Genomic DNA, 25,262 nt, shown 5'->3' on the forward strand with positions numbered 1-25,262 from the left:
ACAAGTACAGAAAATGTTGATAAATACCAAAACTTGAATAAAATACTTTTTGTATTTATGAACTAAATACTTAACAGGTAAATAAAAGGCTGACAACGAAACTATAAAAAACCTAAAAAAAAAGAATCCCTTGTGTAAGTATTCCACCTTTAGGTAGCTACAGAGCAAATCTGGTAACAAGTGTAACAAAATAATTTTCTTGGTGCGACTGGCATCATTGTTTATGTTTAGAATTAATTTTGTTTTAAAAGAATATGTATGTAATAAAATTCTAAGGAGGGAATAGATGGGTAATCTATCCATTTTGAACACCGTGGTGATGTATGGAAGTGATATTTAAAGATAAAAATTAGCGAACTTGCTAATATTCACTTACTGAATTAGGATTTTATTATTATGGAAAATATTATTAAAAGAAGAACATCTGTTAGAGCAATGTTCACGAAGTACTATAATGTATTAATAACATCTTTAAATGAACCATTATTAAAATATGAGGAAATTGAAATTTAATTTTCTTCTTTAGAGCTTCTTTCTTAATTTGTTTTAATTACATGATGAAATTTGTACTGCTTTAATACATGCCAAATCTGAAGATGTTGATGCCGAATACAAAAAAATTGAAGAATATAAAAAAAATTAGATAAATCTTGTATTCATGCTAAAGCAAGTCTTGATAAACTCTCAAATTTTTGTGAACTGTTTGGCAATGAATACAGGAGAAAAAACAAAATTAAAGCTTCCCAAAATGGAATTAGTTAGATTTAATGGGGCAGTGAAAGACTGGCTCACATTTTGGAGTCAGTTCAGTAGAATTCATGATGAGTCAATTAGTTATGAAGATAAATTTCAGTATACCTCATCGAATGCATGACAGTTGGCAGTAGAGCCTCAGAAATCGTAGACAGCTATCCGCCAACTGTTGATGCCATTGAGAGCCTAAAAACAAGGTTTGGCCGTCAAGAGCTACTAGTTCAGTATTATATCTGCGAACAGCTATAAAATGAACATGAAAACAAAGACGAATATTATGCAGTTGTATGACAGATATCGCTTCTCAGCCTTTGTGGCTAAGATCAAATGTGTAGTTGTATGACAGATTGGAGTCACAGTTGAGACCTCATAAAGTTGGATGGCGTAACTATCGATAAGTATGCTGCCATGTTATTACTCTCATTGGTGAAATCATGCATTCCCCAAACTTTGTTAATGGTTTGGTTACATAATTCAGTAATCAATGCAGAAGAAAAATAAACATATGGCAATAAAATTATCCCAGTTATTATTGTTTCTTTAAGAGGAAGTTGAAAGCAAAGAATGAATTTCTTTATCTAAAGCTGGTTTTAAATCGAATGAAATTTCAAATAAAAATCAAAACTAAAGATGAAATTTCTGCTCCAGTGGCTAATGATATAGTTTCAGGTACTAAAGTTATGAAACCTGCTTTGGTATTTTGTGGCAAAACATACTATTCTCAAGACTATTTTAAAGGCCAAAAATGTCTTTTGAGGAAAATAAGGATATTTTAAGGAAAAATAAAGCCTGTTTTGCATGTTTGAAAATCAGACATGGTTTGAAAATTTGAAAGGCAAATGTTCGATGCATAATTTGTAAAACGAAACGTTAACTATAGCATATCCTGAATTGTCTAACATTGATAAGAGAATTAACTCAGAGACTCATCAATGTGAGAACATTGATGAAAATGTAACATCTAACCAAAGTCAAACAGAAGTTCTGTTAAAAACTCTGCTTGCATCCAATGACGCAAATGGAAAGAGAAGAAGTGTAAGAGCTTTATTTGACACAGGATCACAGAGATCGTATATACTTAAATTTATCATGAACTAAATGGGGTGACTGCTCAGTGAAGTGAAAATTTAACACATGCTGTGTTTGGGGGCATTTGCTATAGAAAGCAACATAAATGCTATAAACTATAGATGAGTATTTGAAGATTTACTTTTGTGAAATCCAAGTTCTGGGCCAGCAAGCTATTTGTGGGCACAATTCAAATGAACATTTTGATTTAAGAGGATGGCAGAAAACAGGAACAAAAGGAATTTATAATGAATCTAAGCCTTTAAAAGTAACAGGACTATAATAGAGTAAATAGCAAGATCTTCTATATCGTGACATTCGAGATATAGGATTAGAAGAAATCCCAGTGACCAAACGGAATTTGTTACCTCTTGTACAGAATGCTACGAAATGTCTAGGTGTGGTAAGATAGCTTCCCTGCAAAGCAGGTTTAGGGTTGCTATAAAATGGCAAGGAAAGCAGGGTTGCCACATTTGGCAACAAAATTGGACAGATGGAGAACCTTCTGGAATGAATTCTTACCAAAAACTATACATTTTTACAAGCCAAAAGCTATACAAACCCTGCTGGTCCGCTGTCAGAGTGAGTGTGCCTTGTCTAGCGAGCTGATAGTCAGTGAGGAAGTGCCTCTTCTAGAATGCAAGATAGTGAGTCTTGAGTTAGTCTGTGCGGAGTCGATTGAGTTGACAGCCAGCAGCGAGTGCCGAGTGGATCGAAGAGTTTCTTAGTGTATCGCGGTTAGTGCATTTTCGAGAGAGTGTGTTAAGCTCTGGGAACGACTGAACCGAAGAGTCGGGAGCTTGGCTCTGTGTGTCGTCGAGTACATCACGAGTTGTAGCGTGGAGTGTCTCAAGAGTACGTGGAGTTCCGAGAATGACCGAGCAGAGTTGGGAGCTTTGGTGCTTTGCAGTTAAGCTGTCTACACCATTATTGCTTGACAGTGTGAAGGCTGTGTCACTGATTGTTCCAGCATGTTTATAATAGATCTTCGATGATTGTAAAAGTGTTTTGGAGCTGTCCCGATAAATATTGGTAAATAAAGTGTGTTTCGATACGTCATCAAGTAGTGTCATCCTTATTCACTCCAAATGCACATGAACCCCGTATGAACGTGAAGGAAGAAAATAATCTAACAACTGGTCTCAGAAAATAAAAATGCAACAATAAGATGCCTGATCCAATAGCACAGCAGTTCTCAATATTTTAGCTATCGTGTACCATTTAAAAAAAATTGAAAAACCTAAGTACCGCCACTATATTTTACAATGAATACTTTTCCCGTTTCTCAATCGCAATATTAAAAAAATATATATATATATTGTTATTTGCATAACCTATTGGTTATTTGTATTATATATGCACACATTAAAAACATATTAGATTAAAAATTTGTTACCATTTTAGTTATCAAAATTAACATTATAATACCTTAATTCTAAAATTTACTGTGAAATCTGGTTACTGCCAGTTTAAGAGAGATCAATTTCTTTATGTCTGTCTATTTCACTTAGTTTTAACTGTATATTAGAACCCACTTTTAATTTTGTTCTGTATTTACGTTTCAAATATAACGTGGAAGAAAATCCTTGTTCACACAAATAGGTTGTGCAAAAATCCAATAAAAACGTAATAGCTTTATTCGAAATGCCTTTATGCTCTTTTTGTCAGTTCAGTCGAAAGTTAAGAAGTGTATTATTTTTTAAATTTTCAGTTAGAGTTCGATCACAGGAAATTTCTATCAATTGTTCTTTTCCTTCATGGAATTTCAGGTGCATTTGAACAAAATGGAATTTAAATCCAATTTTCTTTTTCTTAGTCCTCGGGGGGGGGGGAACCTATTGAAATTATTTATCAATGAAAAACAATTATTTTTAATTTCAGATGTTAATTCTTTTATTTTCAAATTATTTTCGGTTAGAAAACTTTCTAATATTGATAAAAAGCTTAAAATATTGTTATCCAATAATTGTCCTTGTAATCCTAAATTTAATTCATTTAACTTTTCGGCTTAGGCAATTCTAGCCATTTTTCCGTTTTAAAAATCTAGGTTTGTTTTATTATTTTTTGACAAATATTTGAAAGCACAATATATTACGAGTTCTTCAAAAACAAACGATGATATTCTCAAATCACATAGAAAAGTAAGGAATACAAAGCAACAAGAAGACAAAATACCTGCTGTTAGAGACAGCAAATTGACATAAAAAATGATTTTAATTGAAAACAGTATAGACATGCTAATAAATCAATTAACTCTAAAAGAATTAATAAGACACTATTATCATTTTATAGGAACTTATTTCCTATTAAATACAACATCTATTTCTATTACTCCTTTTAAAAACGTCATTTATGACAAATTTTGTTATGTCTATGGCTAAAAGAATATTTGTGAAAATAAAAACGAACTTTTTTGCTAATGTTTATGAACTGCTATTGACCTTGAACAAAGCTCAGATCACATAACTTTACGAATGTTAAAGAAAAAACTTAAACAAGATGTTAGGGCGTTTAATTTTTCTTAAAATTTAAAAGTCAAAAATACTTTGTTTCTTTGTGTACCACCTATTTTTCTCTTGCATACCACCAGCTGAAAATCATGCAATAGGACGTTCTACCAACAAACTGATAGAATCCAAATGATGGAGGGGACCACGTTGGTTGGCACTGGCTGAAGATGAGTGGTTCCCCTCTGATCTGGTTGAAAATAAAAAGAAATTCAAGTTAAAACACCTTATGAAGAGGTGGTACAACTCATTCAGAAAATTCCCCCTTACCCTGGAGAAACGTTCACCAATTGAAAAGGATCTGAAAGAAGAAGGGAAACTTTCTTTGCTTGATCCATCTCTTCCTGCCTCAACACTGAACCAAAAAAATGTTGTGACAGGAAGTGGAAGGACTATTAAGTTACCTTCTAGATTTCTGGAATGAACTTTTAAACGGGCTTATTCTGAGCTAAGATCTTTATTGCATGTTTTGATGACTAATTGTATGTTATTAATCAAAAGGCGGGAGGATTGTGATGAAATTACTCCACCTTTAGGTAGCCACAAAGCAAATCTGGTAACAAGTGTAACAAAATAATTTTCTTGATATGACTGGCGTCACTGTTTTTGCTTAAAATTAATTTTGCTTTAAAAGAACATGTAGATAATAAAATTCTAAGTTGATTGGTAGTCTATCCATTCTCAACCGCTCTGGTCTAGAATATACAAATTTAATACAAACTGTAGCTTTTCAATGCTCGGAGATTTCATATAGTATAAAAGCATTTCATATTAACTTCATTTAGGTATTACACCAATTTTCTTTAATACATGTGAAGCATGAACTAAAAGTCTTAAAATTTCTTAGCTAAAAATTTGACACTTATATGATAATGTACTCATTTCATCTTCATCAAAATAGTCTCCTGCTACAGGAGTTGTCTCCCAGTATGATTTTAATGCTCGGAAGTATACACAAAAGTCCATTCCTTCAGCATTTTTTATTACTCTTTCTTACTTACCATAAGAAATCTGTCTCCATTCAAGTTTATTTTCAAGAGCAAAAAATAATCGCAAGCAATCATTCCATGTTAGTAAACCACTGGCAAACAACATCTGTGCTCACAGAAATTAAAAGCTGATGTACAATGAACAAAGAATGGGCCATTACATTTTCATGATCGCAGTACCTAAGATTTGTTATTCCCTATCTTTTGATGTTCCACTCAAAGCCTATTTTCTAAAACAGCTCAAAAGCAATGTAGAATTGTATTTGCATTGTCTCTAATTATGTGATATATACCTTATGGGTACGCCCCCTGAAATAAGCAGAAAAAAACTGATTTCATATTACTTCATATTTGAAGCCCCCTTTTTTTTTCAAGCTTTTATGAATTTGAAGACTGGAGTTCATTCCTAGTCGCATATCAATATTTTATCTCTATTAGTGATTAAAACAAAGGTAATTTTTTACATCATTGTTTGTACACTCAAAGCCGGTGCTGCTTTTTTTCAGCTGTCAGAAGAGGCACTAATTTTATTGATAAAGCATTTTAAAAGTTTACTAGCAGTTTATGAATGAGAATCCCCAGGGTTTGAAAAGCTCTGGTATTATTGGTAATCGTCTAGGACTTTTCTAGATATTCTACCATTTTTAAACCCTTTGAACTCTTTGGAAGCTTGAGTGTGAAATGCGGCCTCATCTCCAAATGCTTGCGTGCATATCTGGTGGGCATTTTTTTGTCTTTCTCATTTCAAAACAAAATTTACCACAAACTCTCTTTTTTACTTAAGCACATACAAAATTTATAATTCAGCGGATAAAATTACAGAATTACAGGCCTCTTTATTTATAAAATACTACACACTATAATTAGAGTTGAAAGAGTCAGCATATTAAAGAATCATTTGTCAAGGAATTATATGTTTGACTTCCATGTCGAGAACAATTTGCCTACAAATAAACAGCAGGATTTGCATTAAATTCTCTCTTACCCTTGCATATAACATATAAAACAGCTCAAGTATAAGGAAAAACATTTCAGTTAAGAACCAGAAAAAGTGAACATGGGAACAAAAGGAAAAAGTTAAAAACTTAAACAAGGAAAGGAACATAAAAGATGTAGTCTACAAGGAGGTTATGAAAGTTCTGACATTTTGCAGTTTGCTTATCTCACAGTGTTTCTGAGACTCTTTAACTAGTTCTGGGCATATAAGAAGATGCTCCGCATTCACGATGCCTGAATTACAAATTTGGCTTACACTAGGTTCAAAGATGCCAATTTTATTAAGATGATGTGCCATGCAATCACAGCCTGTTTGCAGTATGAAGCTTGTCACAACCTCTTTATAGGCTTTACGACAAAACTTTTTCTAAATGTCTTGAATGTTAGCCCAGGATTTGCCTGTTGATTTTGCTGCTTGGTCAGATTTAAAAGAGTATCCATTAATTTCTGAAAAATATGCTTTTCAAGTGACTGGAGGAAGTGGTTTGCTGTCTTGTGGCTCAAGTGCTCCTCTTTTGGCCAGTGAGTCTACCTTTTTGTTACCGTCAATACCTACATGTGAAGGGATCCATTGAAAAATGATTGTTTTGTTGTATTTATAAAGTTTGTTCAGGGTTTGTGTTAGCTTTTTTGTAATAATTTCTCACAAGCCTCTAGGGAAGACATTTGGGTGTTCATGGTACTTGGTTTGCATTGATTCATCCACTGTGCTCTACGCGATGCTTTCATTTTAGCAAATATACCAACTGCTTGTTTTTTGATTGCAGTAACAATTGGTGGGTTGGAAGTATAGCTTTACATAGCTGTAATCGGGGTATTTTTCACCGCTCCTGTAATGATACGAAAAGCTTTGCTTTGGGCTCTTTCCAATCTTTGTGAATCTTGAGTCAATCTTTGCTTGTGTGGTAGAGATTAATACCTCACTTCCACATTTGAAAATAGGTTTAATATATGTAAGTTTTATTTAGGGTAGTCTGTGAGCTTCTCCATTTGGTACCAGCTAGTTTTTTCAAAATTGAGGATCTCTTCTCTACTTTTTCTATAACAGTATTCACATGATTAGTAAAGTTTAATTTGCCGTCCAGCACTACACCTAGATATGTGGTAGCAGTGCTTTTCAAAAGAGTAGCATTGTCTATTTCTAATTCAACAAATGGAGAATATGACATATACAGGGTGATTATAATTAAAGTTTAAGTTTCAAAACGCTATAAAAAAAGAACCACTCATGGAAATGACGTCAAATTTGAAAGGAATGTTATTGAAGAAGGCGGAAAGCGTATGGCAGAAGAAAAAATTTAGTTTCAAAAGTTAGCAACAGATGGCACTGCAAGCGGAAGAAGACGTAAATTAAAATTTTAGTTAAATTTCAGTGTTATAAAGCCGCCAGGTACTAGGCTGTTCCTCATTTCGCGTCTCAGACGTTCGCCATGGGTGTTTCACTGCAGGATCGCGTCTGCTGGTAAAGCTGTATTACAAGAATGACGATTGTGCAAGAGTAGCTCTGCAAAAATTCAGGACACTGAAGGGTATAAAAGAAGGCGTTGGTCCAATGAGTGTCGTAGGTCTAAAGAAAATGATGCAAAAATTCGAAACGACAGGTTCGTTTGATGTGCAATCTGGTAGAGGGAGAAAACGAGTGCATTCGACGGTAGTTGAAGAAGTGGCCACAGCATTACAAGAGGGGTCGGCCGGTGGTGTGCAACCGTGCAGTGCACGAGAAATTGCCTGAACATTGGACAGGCCTACGAGCGCGGTGCTGAAGATTGTACGAAACATCCTGCAATGCTATCCGTACAAAATTGGCCATGTGCAGGAGTTGCTTCCGTCTGACTTGACAGCTAGGGAGACTTTTGCGTTAGAATTCCTGGCTCGCATGGAAGTGGATAATGAATGGCCGTGGAAAATTGTGTGGACAGATGAAGCCCATTTCCATCTGATAGGATACGTGAATACCCAGAATTGTCGAATATGGGCAACAGAAAATCCACTGGCAACGCACCCCGTACCACTTCATCCTGAAAAGGTCATGGTATGGTGTGGCTTTACGGCATCATTCATCCTACAACCATATTTTTTCGAGCAGACGGGTGCTTCAGGTCCTGTTATCGCAACCGTCACTGGTCAGAGGTATGCATCGATTTTGCGCAACCACGTGATTCCAGCTCTGCAACAGCGTAGACGTGTGGATGAAATCATTTTATGCAAGATGGCGCTCCTCCGCACATTGCACATCCCGTGAAGCAGCTGCTGAGGCGCCATTTCGGAAATGCTCGAATTATCAGCCGTCATTTCCCTACAGCCTGGCCGTCCCGATCGCCTGATCTTACTCCGTGTGATTTCTGGCTGAGGGGATATCTGAAGGATGTTGTGTTCCGTGCTCCAACTGCAAATTTAGCGGAATTAAAGGCACGCATTTCGCAACACATTCCGAACTGCTTTGATGAATGGTTCTTATGCGGTATGTCGCCGCAAAACTCTTGAAACCGATTTGTCCCTTTCGATGTGATATGTACAGTCATGCAAATAAAATTATTCAACAATTCTAATTTGTCAATGCATTTTAATGTGTAACTTCCACCTTAACCCGTTGTTTTACGAATCATTTCTCGTTTCTCGTTGTGATTCTCCCGCTTACAGCGCCATCTGTTGCTAACTTTTGAAACTAAATTTTTTCTTCTGCCATACGCTTTCCGCCTTCTTCAATAACATTCCTTTCAAATTTCACATCATTTCCATCAGTGGTTCTTTTTTTATAGCGTTTTGAAACTTAAACTTTAATTATAATCACCCTGTACATACATAGTTGGTATGAGGTATTTAATATATCCGTTTATGTGGATATTTGGCTAACAATTTTTCCATCGGCTTTTAAAATGATCCTAACTATAAAAAACATTAATTCAGCTTTTCCAGAAGACTTCCTAAAAAGTGGATAAGTAGCTATTGAAAGTAATAAAATACTGCTTGTATCTATTGTGCTTTATGCATTTTAATTTAAATTCTAATACATAATAATCTAAATTACTCTTATATAATAAAAAATTGACTAAAGACATTAGTAATTATAATTACAATAAAGTTAAAATGACCTGCAATTTTTCAACGAAAGGGTCAAGATCTCTTGTCCCCATAGTATCAGGATACTGGTTACGTAATATTATTTATTATAGCAAAAAATGCAAGCTACTTAATAACTGAAATATGGAACACAGTAATAATGTTCATATCCATCGCTAGACAGCTATCTATTTTTTATGGCATTTACTGAAAAACTTGCTTTAGTGTGTCATTCCCGAGAGAACAACTGAAAATAAATATAACTAAAAATTACTTCCAACATATCATACATAAGACACTGAAAATAGAAACTTGATTCATATGAGCAGTGTACAACTTCCCTATTAACCTTTTCCTGTGGGCTATAGAGACTTATTTTTTATGTATTGAGGCCATTTAGACAACTCTTCAGCCAGCAAGGACACATTGAAGAAAGACAAATTGACAGGGTCAATCATTTCTAGCTTTGCATTAAGTAGGAAATTTTAAATCTACATAGTAAACTAAATTTGCATCTTATTTAACATAGTGAATGCTGAGAACATATATGTCCCAGCTCCAGGAAACAGTTAACCAATTAACATTTACTTGAAATTCAGATTCTATATTTCCATAAGATTTGAAACTGCTACACCCATCAGACATTTAAATACATTTATATAGAATTTGAGAAAAAATAAACTACTTTTTTCCCCTCAGTATTTTGGAATCAAACCTATTATTAAGACAAAGAAAATTTTTACTTACAAAAATATTAGTGCAGTATAACTTGTTAAATACAATTTGCAGAACATTGGCTGCAATCACGCCACAATCAAATTCTTATTATTAAACAATCAAAACTGTTAAAAGTATGAATAATTGAGAAAAATTATCAATTATTTATAATGCAACAATGAAACCATTACAAATACCTTATCACATCTATATTCTCCAAATTTTACTCCTCGAACAACTTGTTGGAAAATTAAATTAGTAGCTACAGCATCTTCCGTAGGATCATGCCATGGAGCAAATATTTCTTTTCGGAAAAATAACCGCCATGGTGCATTTCTTTCTTGTGCCCCTTGCTCTTTCGCATACTGTTCACATTGTGATATTGCGTCCATAACATGTTCACCTCCACTGCCTAGAGATGAAACCTAATAAGAAAAGCAAAAGTTTGAGCACACCAAATTTTAAAAAGAATTTCTAACATAGATAACTTTATGCTATGAAAGAAAGTAGATAACTTTATGCTATCAATGAAAATATCAGAAGAAAACAAGTGAAAGGAAAATGTCAATCACATAACATAAAAGGATTTCTTATGATGTTGTACAGAAGTACAGATATCAAATATGACTTAAAAATTTTTTTAGGCCTATTTAAATATTTTTGTAATTACAAAAATCTCACCTTTTACTCAGCTGCAAAACTTTACTGCTTAAAAATATACATAGCAAAACAAATTAATTTTTACTAGATATATTTCATAGCGTTTAACACTTTATTTCCATAATTATTGAGCCCCCTTCGAAATTTTAAATATTATAAGCAACACAAGGTTTTTTTTTCAATATTTTACTAAGTATAACTTAATTCTATGTAAATGAACATATACCTTATCAAATAATGCAATGTATAATGAAAATCCAAACTGATCCTTCAAACCAATTTTTTCAGCCAACTGAGCACAAAGTTCTCTAGCTGTTGTTGCAGAGTCCGCTAATAATGTTTTGGTATTACCATCCATGAATGTAATAGGAAGCATTAGTGGCTTTTTTGATTTTGTTGCTTGTAATTCTAGCCATGAGGGAGGCTGTCCTCTAGTGCCATTCATAAAAGTACGTCTCAAACGGTCTTCACAGTAAGGTGCATAACCAGGAGGTCCTTCTCGAATGAAGTTCAATAAGTATTTGACAAACTGAAAAACAGAATTAACTGTACCCTTACAAGTCATTTTAACGCAGATGAAAGAAAAATAACTGTTTATTGACACAGCACTTTTGAGATATTACACATAAAATTATAAAGAAAAAATGAAATTGCAATTATTTATGGTATGACGAGTAAGAAAATTTACTTACTCTATCAGAAGGTGCAAAACAGCCAACACAGAGTGATAACAGAATCCAACCACGAGCATGAGAACTCTTATTTGGATTATTAGTCAACTGTTTACATATCTGGCAATAAATTTCATCCCTATGAACATAATTATTTATTTAACATTAAAAGAATCGAAATAGTTATAGGCACAATTTTTACACTTTTATATCATATATTTATATTAGATTAGTGCACACAAAAATATGATGTCCAAGACTTTTCTTTAGAATAAGATAGTCACAATCTTCTTAATCCACTTTTATTTAGAGCACATTTAATAGGATACACTTACAAGCAGTTATCTCTGCAGATAACATACAGTGTGACATTCCTTTCTGAAGAATCATCACAAGAATGAGATCAACGAAAACACTCAGTTATGTTAGCTAGGATATTATTTTAACATAGAATCCAAAAAGCATCACTACAAAAAAGGACTCAACTTTCACTTTTGTCATGCAGTATGCAAGTGATTAGTATTATGGAAGAATTGTAACAGTCACTATTTTTTATATGATGTACTTCAGAAAGATTAAGTACGTTACTATTTTTAAGACACGAAAGGAGGGAAGCCAAATTAGAAGAAATACTTAGAGCTATTAAGAATTAAAGTTAAAATTTACCTTACATATACCCTTCTTTAAAAGAAAAACATCTTTGGAAAATTATTAATTTGTATTATTAAAGCACTAGAAAGAGAAGAGGTATAATATTTTATATACAAATGCACAAATTCAAGATATTTATTATAATTTACAAGATGTAAATCTGAAAATTCCAAATGAGAATACCTACATCAAGAACACAGCTTTAAAATTTCACTATGCTCAATCATTTTTTTAAACCTTTGCTGTATTAATTCACAATATAGCATACATAAAAATATATAATCAAACATAATAGATAAATTCAAACAACTTTTTAAACATGAGTTTTACGCCTCTGATCAGACATTTCAGAGTTCATCACTTTTATTTCTTGAAATAATGAGTCATAGATGGTTTCATGAACAATATGAGCAGGTGTCACCATCTGAGAGAGGACGTGCAATTGGACTTAAGAAAGCAGTCTGGTCAAATCACAGGATTGCTTAACAGTTGGGTCAGAGCGATGCTACCATTCAGAGATGCTAGCAAGAATGGATGAACCATGGCTGTAAGCAAGAATGGATGAATCATGGCTGTACAGCCATAGTTCAAGAAGATAGTAGACAACCAACAGCGATAACAAAGTGACCGTCTAATCCACACTCACAGCCTATGCATCTTTATCAATGATCCAATGTGCAACAGGGATATCAGTTACTGCAATGGCCATTGATAGGCAACTCAGCAAAGGCAGCTGAGGTCATGGAGGCAATTGCATTCATTGCCCTCACTGTTACACACCATCAGGCAGAGACGTCCAGGGCAGCGGTGAAATACTTATCCAACTATTGTCCACTACAAAGGTGTTATGGTATGGAGTGCAATTTCATTTGATAATAGGAACCCTTTGGTTATCAGTGACTTCTTTACAACACAGCCATACATCAGTGAGGTTCTATGCCTTGTAGTGTTACATTCCTTTCACAAACCTCTGGGCTTACATTTCAACAGGATTAATGCCCAGTCTTTCTACCACATGTTTCCATGCTTCTCCAACAGTACCCTAGGAGGTGTGATCACCAGATCTCTCCACAATACAGCATGCTTGGGGTTTGATGAGTAGGTGACTTCCACCGTTCTTGGATCACACCAATCTAACTCATTAATTGGAACATGCACAGCAAGCAATATTGCAGAAAGCCATCAGCCAAATCTACAATCAATTCTCAGATGGATAACAGCTTGTATCAGGATCACAGGTTCCTTTTTTTCTTTTTATAGCTGCATATCCTGAATAAAACATTCAATTTTTATGACATTGTTAGTGTTTCATTTTCAGTACATATAATCACATTTACCAGTTTTTGTCTCATTTGAGTAACTCCTTCTTGGTGTGTTACATTTTATGTTGTATAATGTATGCTAACATTAAAAATATTAAATGTAAATGTAATACAATTTCATTAACCATATTACTGTAAAACAGTGATATTTTCATACTGAAAAATAATGTAAAATTTCCTTTACAATTAACTTTCATGTAAAACAAAGTATAAAAAGCTGATAACAAAGCACAAGTCTTCTACAAGCAGATCAGCATAACTGTCTGTTGATAGCCATGGGTGCTGACATTTTAATAATAATAATAAAAAAAAAGAATAAAAACTATTTCTTGCATTAAGGTAAGCGTTCATCAGTAAACTTACCAATTTTATTAAATGTGGCCATAATTTAAAATTCTTCTTCACTATGCATATCTAGTGTGTTAAAATAGTCTAGTCAACTATTTTAACACAGCATACAAATTCACACATTAAAATATTAATGTGTATATTCAAGCTAGAAACAAGCTAGAAACATATAGAAACAAGCTAGAACAATCTCACTTTATCCTACAAGCAATAAAACTAAGCAAGTTCATAATCAATACTAAATCATCTTAAAACAATATCTTGGCACTTTTTTCATATTTTGATAAGTTTAGGCAACTTTTATTCAATTTATATAAAAAGTATACGTCCAAAACTTTTACCCTGTACATTTTAACTAAAAAAACAGTCCCTGATGCCATTTAAAGAACATGCAGAAGTCCAAAAGCAAAAACTTCTGTTCACTTAGGTGAATAAATATCCCACTACGACAGTGCCTCTTATATTTTTTAAATACAATGCCTTGGACCTATGACCCTTAAACCAGGGCTTAATTTCTAAAATTAGAAGTGCCGGATCCCTATGGAAGACCATCGGCAAAGAGGAACAAGAGTAAATAAATAAATAAAATGACTATTAAACTCATTAATATTTTTTAAATTACATAGTTAATTATTATCAAATTTATTAATAGCTATTTAATTAATGTTTATAAATTGTTAATCAATAATTATTATCAAATTAATCCATTATAATTTAACTGATGATTATTAGATAATTAATTATAATTTAATTGATAATTATAAGATAATTAATTATTATTTATTGAAATAATTAAATAAAAGTAAAATCTGATAAGCAATTTTTAGTATAATTTTATTGTTAAAATAAAATTTTCGAGACAAAGTTTCTACTGAAATTGTTATTCAGTTACATAAAAGAAGTGCTGCAGCCTTCTTATTCAGGGCTCCGGTGCGCTCTGGCTAGAATTATGATTTATTACAAAAACTAAGAAACACCAGAGCCAGAATCCGGTGGGCTCTGGCCCAATTTTAGCTTTGATTGTAGGGGGGGGAGTTCTTTTTTGATCACAGAAATTAAATATACTTAATGTATAGTAGATGAAAATCCAGATAATGTTAAAAATAGGGTGAAACAGAATGAGGGTGTGAGGGTATGAGTGGGTGGAAACAAAAAATGATGGAAATCTTGGTGAGAGAGAACATTCTCTTTGACCACTTGTATAGGATGTGCTTGAGCAGTTTATCTCAGTATTTCACTCTTATTGTACTCGCTGTTACTTAACGCACATTTAAGAACACAAATTTTCCTTCCTGTGAGGGTAACTATAACCATCGATAACAATACACTAGATACGATGGCATGGCAATATAATTTTCTGCCACAGATCAACACAAACTGGTAGAGATCTGCAGTTTTAGTCATTTAACATCCAATGGATTCAAAGTGTTCAGAAATATAATTAGCCACCCACTGATGCACTCGTACAAAATTACACATATGCAACAATCTAAGGGATATCATGTTTACTATATCAGCATTTGTTTACTACAAGTTCTGCACAATTTACAGCAACATGCGCTACAGCAGACCCCAGTATGCGATCCATAATATTAAAAACATGTCATATAACATGTTATTTGATCTGCTAAGATGCTAATCACTGTGACAAAAAATGCCTTCTTTTTAGCCAGCTTTCAAAACAGAACTTCACGGCCTCAGATCTAGCAAATAGAGCATGTAATTCTGAAAGAAAATGACACATGATAACTCAAAGCTCAAATTATAAAATACTGAAGAATTATTTACCAGATCTTAAAACATATAAAACATGATCACAAACGTGCATGATACATCTTAATTTGTCACAGTCTTCCAAAAGAAATTAGCAAGAGCACAACTAATTAATTTCATTTTCATTTGATTGTGCTTTTATTTATAAATTATTTTTTACATTATCTGCTTTCCTACAAAATAAAAGATTTGAAGCCTTCTGCAGTTCGGAAATCTGATATAAACATCTCACATTTCCATCTTTTCTATATTATGTCAAATTCCAAAACTTTTAAACTTGAAAGCACTTCCTCAGTAAAGAGGAGGCTGAAATGAAATAAATGAATATTTTGAAGCAAAACCAGTTCTTTAAAATGGGAATTCAAAAGCTGCATGAAAGATGGGTAGAAATCATAGAAAATAATGGATGCTATACTAATATAGTTAAATTTATGCAACAATAATTAGCTGAATGATGTATAGTCAGGCTTTTAGTTTAAGCAGAAGCAACTGTTTCATACCTTAATTCATCACGCAAGATACCATGCCCAATGATAAAATGTAGTTTTTCAAGATTAGATGTAGGCCTACTTTCAAGCCAACTACTGTATGTATCAGCAGCTAACTCCTCTTCTTGGAGCTGACGGCGCACATCTTCAGTAATTTTGTTCTTCTTCTTCAAAGTCAGAGATACTAACTTATTTCTAATGCTGCGAGACTTTTGCTTGTGATAAATTTCTGTAGGTATGATAGACTAAAAAAAAATATTTACATGAAAACTTAAAAATTTATCGAAAATATTAAAAAATACATTGCTTACAGTATTACTTCAATTTTCACTTTTTAATAAAAAGATAGGATGTGGCTTAATTTCAAAGTAATAAGGAATTTAAGAACTCGGAATCATGTTTTAGAAAAACAGTATATGTGCAGTACGAAGTCCGAAATCTGGACACTTCCAAGAAGCTTTTTCTTCAAAGATTTTTTTTTTGCCCCTTTACAAAATCCAGGAATCAAGAAAAAGCAGGTGTGGCATAAAAGCGATTTTTCTCCCGACTAACAGATTTCATTGTGTCAAGCCCCAAGATATATTTATTTGGAGTGGGATGTAGTTCATACTGGTTTTCTTTTGTTGATATAGCTGCAGCAGAAAAGAGAAAGAATTAAGATTCTGAAGAACCTAAGTTCCATTAACATAGCAAATTGTACTCTAGCCTTAACTTCACAATTTAAACCAGTTTATTATTTTATCCCACCTATTATTAATCTCATCAAAATTACTCTTTTAGTAAATGATAACATCTTCAGTTTATTCATTCCTCGAAAATGCAATGAAATGCAAATATAAAGCTGCTGTTTAAAAACAAATGAAGTAAGATAATCCAAAAGATCTAGAAATATTTTAATATAAAATATGACATGAGGGGTATTGCAAGATCATCAGAGGCTATGTCTGCAGATATTTTTATATGCCTGGTATAATTTATAGACAGCTACCAAATTTCATGATAATGATGATGAGAACTGCAAATCTGAAGGTTTTTCAAATATCACAAAAAAAGAAAAATTTTCCTACTAATGGAATAAAAATAAGAAGAAACACTAAATGAAGATGATACAACTGAAATCCTACATTTTAATTTCACATGATGATGATTCAGCAAAAATCTTTCTCATGTAAAATATCTCCTTCCTAAAGAAATTCAGAATTCCAAATATTAAAAAAAAGACTAATTTCTATATGTCATTTCACTAGATTTCAATTGATGATCTAAACTCTGGAAATTTCCAAAATCCATAACCCCTGAAGTCATGACGATTCTGGATCTCGGACTCTATAGTGCATACAGTATACACACAACACAAACATAAAGCAAAATGTTTTCTAAAAAAACAATGTACTCTACCTACATTCTAACATATAATATATATATAAATTTATTACATTATTTATAGTTTATTCTTTTTTAGAATACTGATTTGTTTCCAAAGAATTGTATGCGCACATTTTGCATCAAACAATATCCTAAAAGCATCCTGACCTACAGCAGAATAACATCTAGCTCTCCATATTAATACTTCCATGCATTACTCGGTTTTTGAGCAAAAAAAAGTTACCTAAAATATATAAAAAAATGTTTTATCATATTCTTTCCTATATGAATGGCTAGCAATGAGTATTCATTTTCATAATTTAAATTATTTAAGCTCATGAATATATTAACAGCAATTAATTATCTCGGAAGTATTACTAAAAGGTGATATAAAGTCACCAATTAAATTGTCTTGAACTTGCTAGAGATTTTTCAAAGCATGAAAATGTATATTTAAAATATTAAAATAATTCATATTTATCTACCAATTTTTAAGGACAGAACGTAATTTTTTAATAAAACATCCAAATACAACAGTGCTTGCCCAGGTAATGCAAAGTGCTACTCGAACTTTATTCTTAACAATGCATACACAAAGCATGATCTCAGATTATTTTTTGTCTTCACATAGAAAAAGGTGTACGCATTCTTAGAGCTATTAATAAGAGCCCCTTTTTACATGTTTCCTTATTAATAAATCAAACCTTTTGGCAAGGTACTTCATTTTCGAAGTTATTTCGAATTATTCGTCAAACTGTTAATTCTGATGAGTTTTAACTTTCTAATAAATCAATTTTAGGATTCTTTTCCGTTCTAGCAGTATATTAAATACTATTATAAAAATTCTGAGCACAAATATTAGTAGATTACCACTATTATTAGCAAAACATTAGTACTCTTATTCTCATTTCACAACCTTTAGGCTCATTTCTCTTTTGCTTTAGTTTTAGTTTCTTCCTGGGATACACATATACAACCAAAGCTGTTCCATAATTAAAAGTGAATATTAACAAAAAAGCACCTGTTTTAAAATAAACGCTGCATATATTTTGCAACATTCTTCTTTAAAAATAATGCATTTGTATTTACAGCCATCATAAATTCATTTGATTTGCTTTGTACTACATTCTGACTATTTATGCCTTCCACTGCCTGCAAGAACACACAGATCAAATTGCACAACACTAAATTTTTTTTTAAAGTGCTTTTTGCATTATCACACAATATGTTGTTACTGAAGGAGATGGAAATATGACAAAACAGGTTGGAAATAGCAGTCCATGTGTCAAGCATATCAGCTCTGTTGCAAGCAAAATGAGTCAAAAGTGTAGAAAATCAGTGCACAGGAAATGCCGTATATACGTTATCAGTAGGCCCTATAGTTTAAAAATTCTATTTTGCATAAAATGATTTGGATATTTTAAGTTGATCTCCAACTTATCCAAGTACTTACAGCATCCACGCCCATCATTTGTGCTTCCTGAAATTCTTTGGTTTTGATAAAATTACGCCCCAAGGTAGCAGTGACTTTGCTCATAACAGACGTGTTATCCTACAATAAAGAATTATTACATATTAAAAACACAGTATGCAAACAGAAGAAAAGAACTTTTCAAGCTAACAAAATATCCATACCCTTTCCATAGTATGAAATTTTGGCTCAGGCAAATCTCCCATGAATCGGAGTATAGTAATCCAAAGAGCTAAAGCTGCCTAAAATATTTGAAAACATATTTTTCAGAATTGCAAAGAAGTATTTGGTTGAATTTGTATTTGCAAAGTATTTGTTCATTATACATTTCATACAAGTGCATTTTTTTAATATCACATATATGTATTGAAACTCTCAAGTAACAGACAAAATTTAATTGATGAAGATGCATTTACATATATCTATTTGAAATAAACTTGAGTCTAATAACTCATACAAATGATATTTTATTAATAATTTTAGCAGGGTTAAAAATACTTGCCATACAATCACCCTGAGTAGCTAAAGGTAAGAGAGGCTGCTTTAAAGGTTTTCTTTGATACTGATGGCTTGCATTCCCTTGGAAATAAGTAACAGCATATTTTTGAAACTTATATTCTGTGAGATCTTCTTGATCCATAGGTGGAGCAGGTAATGTACCTTCTGCTTCTGATGAAATTTCAAGAGCAGCTTCCCGAGATCTTTCTAAATCCTAGAATGAAAATTTCAAATAGAATAAACCAAGCCCATAAATAATTCCAAAACTTATCACAAGTTACATCATAATAATAAGACAGTAAATTAAACTACAGTGAAACCTCTTGTAGAGAGAATACCTCTGAAATGGAATAGCTTTTCTGAGAACATAATATGCATCAGTATTGAATGTCAATGCTCTAAGACCAAAATCATTTGGAGCAATGCCTTAGAAAGGGTTCTTCGCAATTGTATGTTAACAAAAATATTAATTATAGGAACTGAGGCTTAATAAAATGCCAATTATAGGAAGTGAGATTTAATAAAATGATATGCCTGCACAATGTCATGCATACCATTCTCAAAATGCATGAAATGGAATTTAAAACAAAATCTGCCAAGAGTACTTCCTAAAAGCATAGAATTTATTATCTGTTAATCACATTTCAACAGATCTAATAAAATGTAGTACAGTGCAAAGTCCGTAATCAGGAAGTCCATTGTCCGGAATGATCTATAATCTGGACCTCAAAGCCACAAACTTTTCCTTCTGTATGCTTTATGCATGCGCGTTTAATGTATAACGGACGGTACAGTACCAAGTCTTTAATCCCCACTCGTCGGGACTTCGGCGATTCCAGATTAGGGGCTTATCAGGATTATAGACCATTAATTTAAATCTGGTAAGATGGCATGCAGATATTATACAATTAAAAATTTGAAACTGTAATTTATGAAATAAAGAGCACTTATGATCTAAAGGGTATCAAAATTTACCCCCCACCCAAAAAAAAGCTTAATATTTATTTTTTTACTTTATTAAACATTTCTTTTCAATGTAAGTTGTTTCGTTTTATGTGTTAATACCTTTATCTTTAATTCTATAAACAGACAATTTCTTGTTCAGTTATAAAGTTTCGCTGTTCAAGTCCTGTAATTGCTGTGCCGAGAAACTTGTCAATCGAAATTTTTTCGTTTTCACTAACCTCTCTGTAACTTTCTTCATGCCTTTATCCATTGTTTGATGAACATCGGAACATGGTTTCACTTTTGTAGATCCATTGGCAGCTCCAGAATTGGACACTCTTTTGGACATAATCAAAAATTCAAGCTTACTTTTTATAAAATTGCTCTTATAGTCTGCAAAAAATAATAAGCCGGATCAAATTTGAAGATTAAGGAACAACACAATCTGCAACATTAACTGAAATACATAATTAGATAATTTTAGCTAAGCTTATACCATCCCTTATACATTAAACATGCATGCGTAAACGTATTATGCGCATGTGTAAAAGCATATACGCATGCATAAAGGTATTATGCGCATGCGCAGAAAGTTTGTAGCTTTGAGGTCTGGATTATAGATCATTCCGGATTATGAACGTCCGAATTAAAGACTTTGTACTTGTTGGAAAATATAACTTATTGTAAACCTTTTACTGCATCATCTCTCCTCCTTGAAATGCTTATTTAGTTTAGTTCTTATTTTAATGTAATATAGTAGTTACTTCTACTTCTTTTTCTTGCTGCCACTGTTTGCATTGAGAACGGACTGTTTCAACCTAATTGAGATGCAAAAACGAAACGTGATGTTACGTCATCTGAAAAGCCGATTCGTGCCGATAGCTGATTGGTTGCCGTGAGATGACGTCATTCCTACTTCTAGGTATAAGTATCTCGTGTCGCTCTGGCTCAGTCCTCCTTCTTCTAGTTCCTGCTTTCCTGGCACTTGAGTGAGTGGTTTCCAGCCCCTTCAGAAGGATGCATGCAGTCCGGTGAATAAAGTGCCTTGGTTCCGGTTTGCGGGATGGCTGTTCCTGAATAAAGTTCCTTGGTGCCTGTCCGCGGGATGGTTGTTCCGGAATGGGGTTCCTTGGTTCATGTCCACAAGATTATTGTTCTGGAATAAATTCCTTGGTTCCAGAGGCTACCATGTGAGTGACTGCCGTGGGCAGCATCCATGTTCTTCAATAAAGGCGGCATTTAAAATACGTGAGCAGCGATTCCTCTCGTGCAACTAATGCAAAAGGAGTTAGGCCGGTCTTGAGTGCTTTCAAGAACTTCATTTAAATTTTCAGGTGTTTTCTCAACCATTGATCATGGACTTATTGAATGTGTAGCCAACTTCATTTTTAGGCCGCATAATTACTGTTTAGGACATTTTGTTTGTATTGAATGCCAGTGTTTTTGGAAACCAGGTAAAAATATTATTTGATGAATGATGGTTATATTATATTTTTCCTAAGAATCTGATATTGTTGAAATTTATTTTCTGTGTTTTTATTCTTTATTATATTGTTAATAAATTGGTTAAGTTCGAAACTTTTTATTGTCTTCAATGTCTGCACAACATGGTATCTCAGGGAGCTTTTATTGCTACTACTGCTAAATGTTTAATTTTATAAACTTTAAACTTTTTTTTAGCATCAGTACTGTATAAGATAGGCTAAATTTATCTTTACTGATTCTAATACATTTCAGTTAATGTTGCAGATTGCACTGTTCCTTAATCTTCTAATTGGATCTCAGGGAGCTTTTATTGCTACTACTGCTAAATGTTTAATTTTATAAACTTTAAACTTTTTTTTAGCATCAGTACTGTATAAGATAGGCTAAATTTATCTTTACTGATTCTAATACATTTCAGTTAATGTTGCAGATTGCACTGTTCCTTAATCTTCTAATTGGATCCGGCTTATTATTTTTTGCAGACTGTTAGAGCAATTTTATAAAAATTAAGCTTGAACTTTTGATTATGTCAAAAACAGTTTCCAGTTCTGGAGGCTGCCAAAGGATCCACAGAGCGAAAGCATGTTTCGATGTACATCAACCAAAAAGTGGAATTGCTGCAAAAAATGGATAAAGGCATATCCGTCTCAAAATTATGCAAGGAGCAAAAAGAACTTACTGAATTTTTTTTGGATTTCGACACCCCACTTGCAATGAATAACAGAAAAAGGTTTCGTTATGCTAGAAGTGACGATCATGACAAAGTTATGATTGAATGAGTCAGGCAGCATTGCAGCGATGGCGTGCCATTGACGGGTCTAATGCTAATGGCTCAAGCTAAAATATTTCATGAAGAAATAAACATTGAGTGCACATATTCGACAGGTTGATTAACCAAATTTAAAAATCGCCACAGTAGAAGACAATTAAAAATTTCAGGTGAAACAGCTTCAGCTGATACTGAAGCTGCTGAACAATTTGCAGATGAATTCATTGAACCCATTACTAGTGAACAATTATCTCCAGAACAAATTTACAACGCTGATGAAACTGGTCTTTTTTGGCAATATGTACCGCGAAATATCTTGGAACTTCTACAGAAAAGGTTCCAACTAGTGTCAAAGATTCCAAAGCGAGACTAACAATTTTAGCGTGCCCAAATGTTGCAGGAACGCAGAAGTGCAAACTTTTCGCAATCGGAAAACATGCACGACCTCGAGCATTTAAAGGAGTAATGATTTTCCCCATTATATATTGCGCAAATAAAAGAGCATGGATGATACAAGCGTTGATGTATGATTGGTTTGAAAATCATTTTATACCGAGGCTCGGCGACATTTGAATTCAGTTGGTTTACCTGATGATTCAAAAATAGTCCTGATTGTAGACAACTGTTCTTCGCATACTTCACTTAAAGTTTTAGTGAAAGATCCGTACTATTCGTCCCTCCAAATTGTATGTCTATCATTCAGCCTATGGATATGGGAATAGTGCACATGCTGAAATGCAAATATAAAGTAGCATTTTAAAAATCTATGTTAAATTTCTTGAACATCTGCAAGACTATTCAAGACATTTTGAAATTTTTTAGCATAAAATCTGCTGCATGCAGCATCGCAAGATCGTGGGAGGATGTGTCTCCAGATACATAAAAAAATGCTTGGCATAATTTATGGCCAGCTACCATATTTCATGGTGAGGACGATGAAGATGATAGCCGCGAATATGAAGGTTTTCAGACATTGCAAACTAAAGGTGAAATTTTCTAGTTATTGGGTTTTGTAAAGAAATGTGGAGAAGCGGTAATAAATGAAGATGATATAACAGAAGTTTTTCATTCTGACGACAGTGCCCCAATCATCAATCAATTAATGGATGGCGATCTGTAGTATGGTTAGTTCTAGATCCAGAAAATAGTGAAGAAAGTGACAGAGAGGTTATTGAAAATGAAAAAATTTCGATTGGCAAGTTAGTCGGTACTCTTGACACAGCAATTACAGGACTTGAACAGCGGAACTTTGTAACTGAACAAGAAATTAGGTCTGTTTATAGAATTAAAGAAAAAAAAAAACGAAGCAACTTAAACAACTTACACTGAAAGAAATGTTTAATAAAGTAAACAAATAAATATTAAGCTTTTTTTTTGTACATTTTGATACCCTTTAGATCATAACTGCTCTTTATTCATAAATTATGGTTTCATATTTTTAATTGTATAATTTCTGCATGCCATCTTAACAGATTTAAATCGATGATCTATAATCCTGAAAAACCCCTAATCCGGAATCACCGAAGTCCCGACGAGTCCAGATTACGGACTTTGTACTGTAATGGATTTTAAAAACACCTCAGATTTTTTATTATACTCAACTTCAACAGCTAAGACTCTGAATGAATTTCCATGTCTAAAAAGCTTTCCAAATATTTGAAGAGGCAATTTTCTTAGCGCTTGCTGTTCACGAGATGCTTGCAACACCGCATTTTGCTGAATACAATCGTTACTTCTTAAAATATTGCTCCTCTTTAGTCTACAAACACATATTTCATCTCCTCATTTCATTTACTAAATATCTTTTGATTTTATTAATATCTTTGATATGCCCAAAAAATTCCAGTTTCAATAGCTCATAAATACGTCTGGTACTCCCATTATAATCTTAAAAGAACAATAACAGACAAGAAGAGCAAGAAGCTGAAATAAAATATTTAAACATCAAAGGTAAGTAAGGATTAGAAGCAAAATCATTTGCTTAGATAGTAGTAGGAATGTTCAAGTTACAGGATATTCAGTTCTCAAAGTGAGAGAGTTCTTTAAATTAATTCTAGTACAGAATTATAAAATAAATAGTCAAGGAACCAGACATAATTAGTTATGGATGGCTAATGATTTAGTTTTTTCTTTCAGAGATGAAAAGTTACGTATTAGCACCATTATCTGCAATTTTTTTAAAGCTCTTCTGGGTTAGGTAATGCATAAAACTACACTTGATAACAGAAAGCAGAAAAATTTCCGAGAAATTCATGCCTAAAATAAGGTTTTTAAGAGCAAACCGTTAATTTTATCTGTGGGAAAGAAATTACTTTGAGAACTTCATTCAAACGGATATTATGAAATTTTTTAGCTGATAGAAGGAAAAATTGGATAAAACTAGGCCTTTATAAGCTTTCATGAATAAAATAGTTTCTCTTGGCAAGCACAAACAGTTGCCATAGATTAGTCTACAGTAAGAGAAGCTCATGTCAATAAGTAACTACTGGTAAATATATCTGCAATGATTATAAGATTCGCAGTTATGAATAAAAGAAAAGTTGTGGTGTCTGGAATGGCAACATCAGAAAAAAGTACAGTTGTAATTTAACCCTCCGAGTGGCCCAGGATTTTAGGTCCATCATGAAGACCAGTATTTAAACAGCATTTTTTAATTTAGTTTGAATAATTACTTATTTTAGTCTGCATTTTTATAAACTTACATTCATTAAGACGATATTTACATT

General features: G+C 33.0%; 1 protein-coding gene across 3 annotated transcripts in view; it reads right to left on the reverse strand.

The window, feature by feature from the left end:
* The window catches only part of ck (unconventional myosin-VIIa ck), a 361,748-nt gene that overhangs the window by 75,322 nt on the left and 261,164 nt on the right, over nt 1-25,262 (reverse strand). For all 3 annotated transcript variants that reach the window (XM_085809040.1, XM_085809041.1, XM_085809042.1), the window contains exons 23-29: nt 19,338-19,551; nt 19,004-19,077; nt 18,822-18,920; nt 16,016-16,248; nt 11,443-11,560; nt 10,977-11,279; nt 10,288-10,515 (exon numbers count right to left, since the gene is read on the reverse strand). In XM_085809040.1, coding sequence (XP_085665166.1) covers nt 10,288-10,515; nt 10,977-11,279; nt 11,443-11,560; nt 16,016-16,248; nt 18,822-18,920; nt 19,004-19,077; nt 19,338-19,551 — 1,269 coding nt within the window. The remainder of the gene's footprint in view (nt 1-10,287; nt 10,516-10,976; nt 11,280-11,442; nt 11,561-16,015; nt 16,249-18,821; nt 18,921-19,003; nt 19,078-19,337; nt 19,552-25,262) is intronic.

The sequence above is a fragment of the Stegodyphus dumicola genome, chromosome X2 (assembly GCF_044657685.1).
Source record: "Stegodyphus dumicola isolate Sdum_Otavi_A_Nest chromosome X2, ASM4465768v1".
NCBI lineage: Eukaryota > Metazoa > Arthropoda > Arachnida > Araneae > Eresidae > Stegodyphus > Stegodyphus dumicola.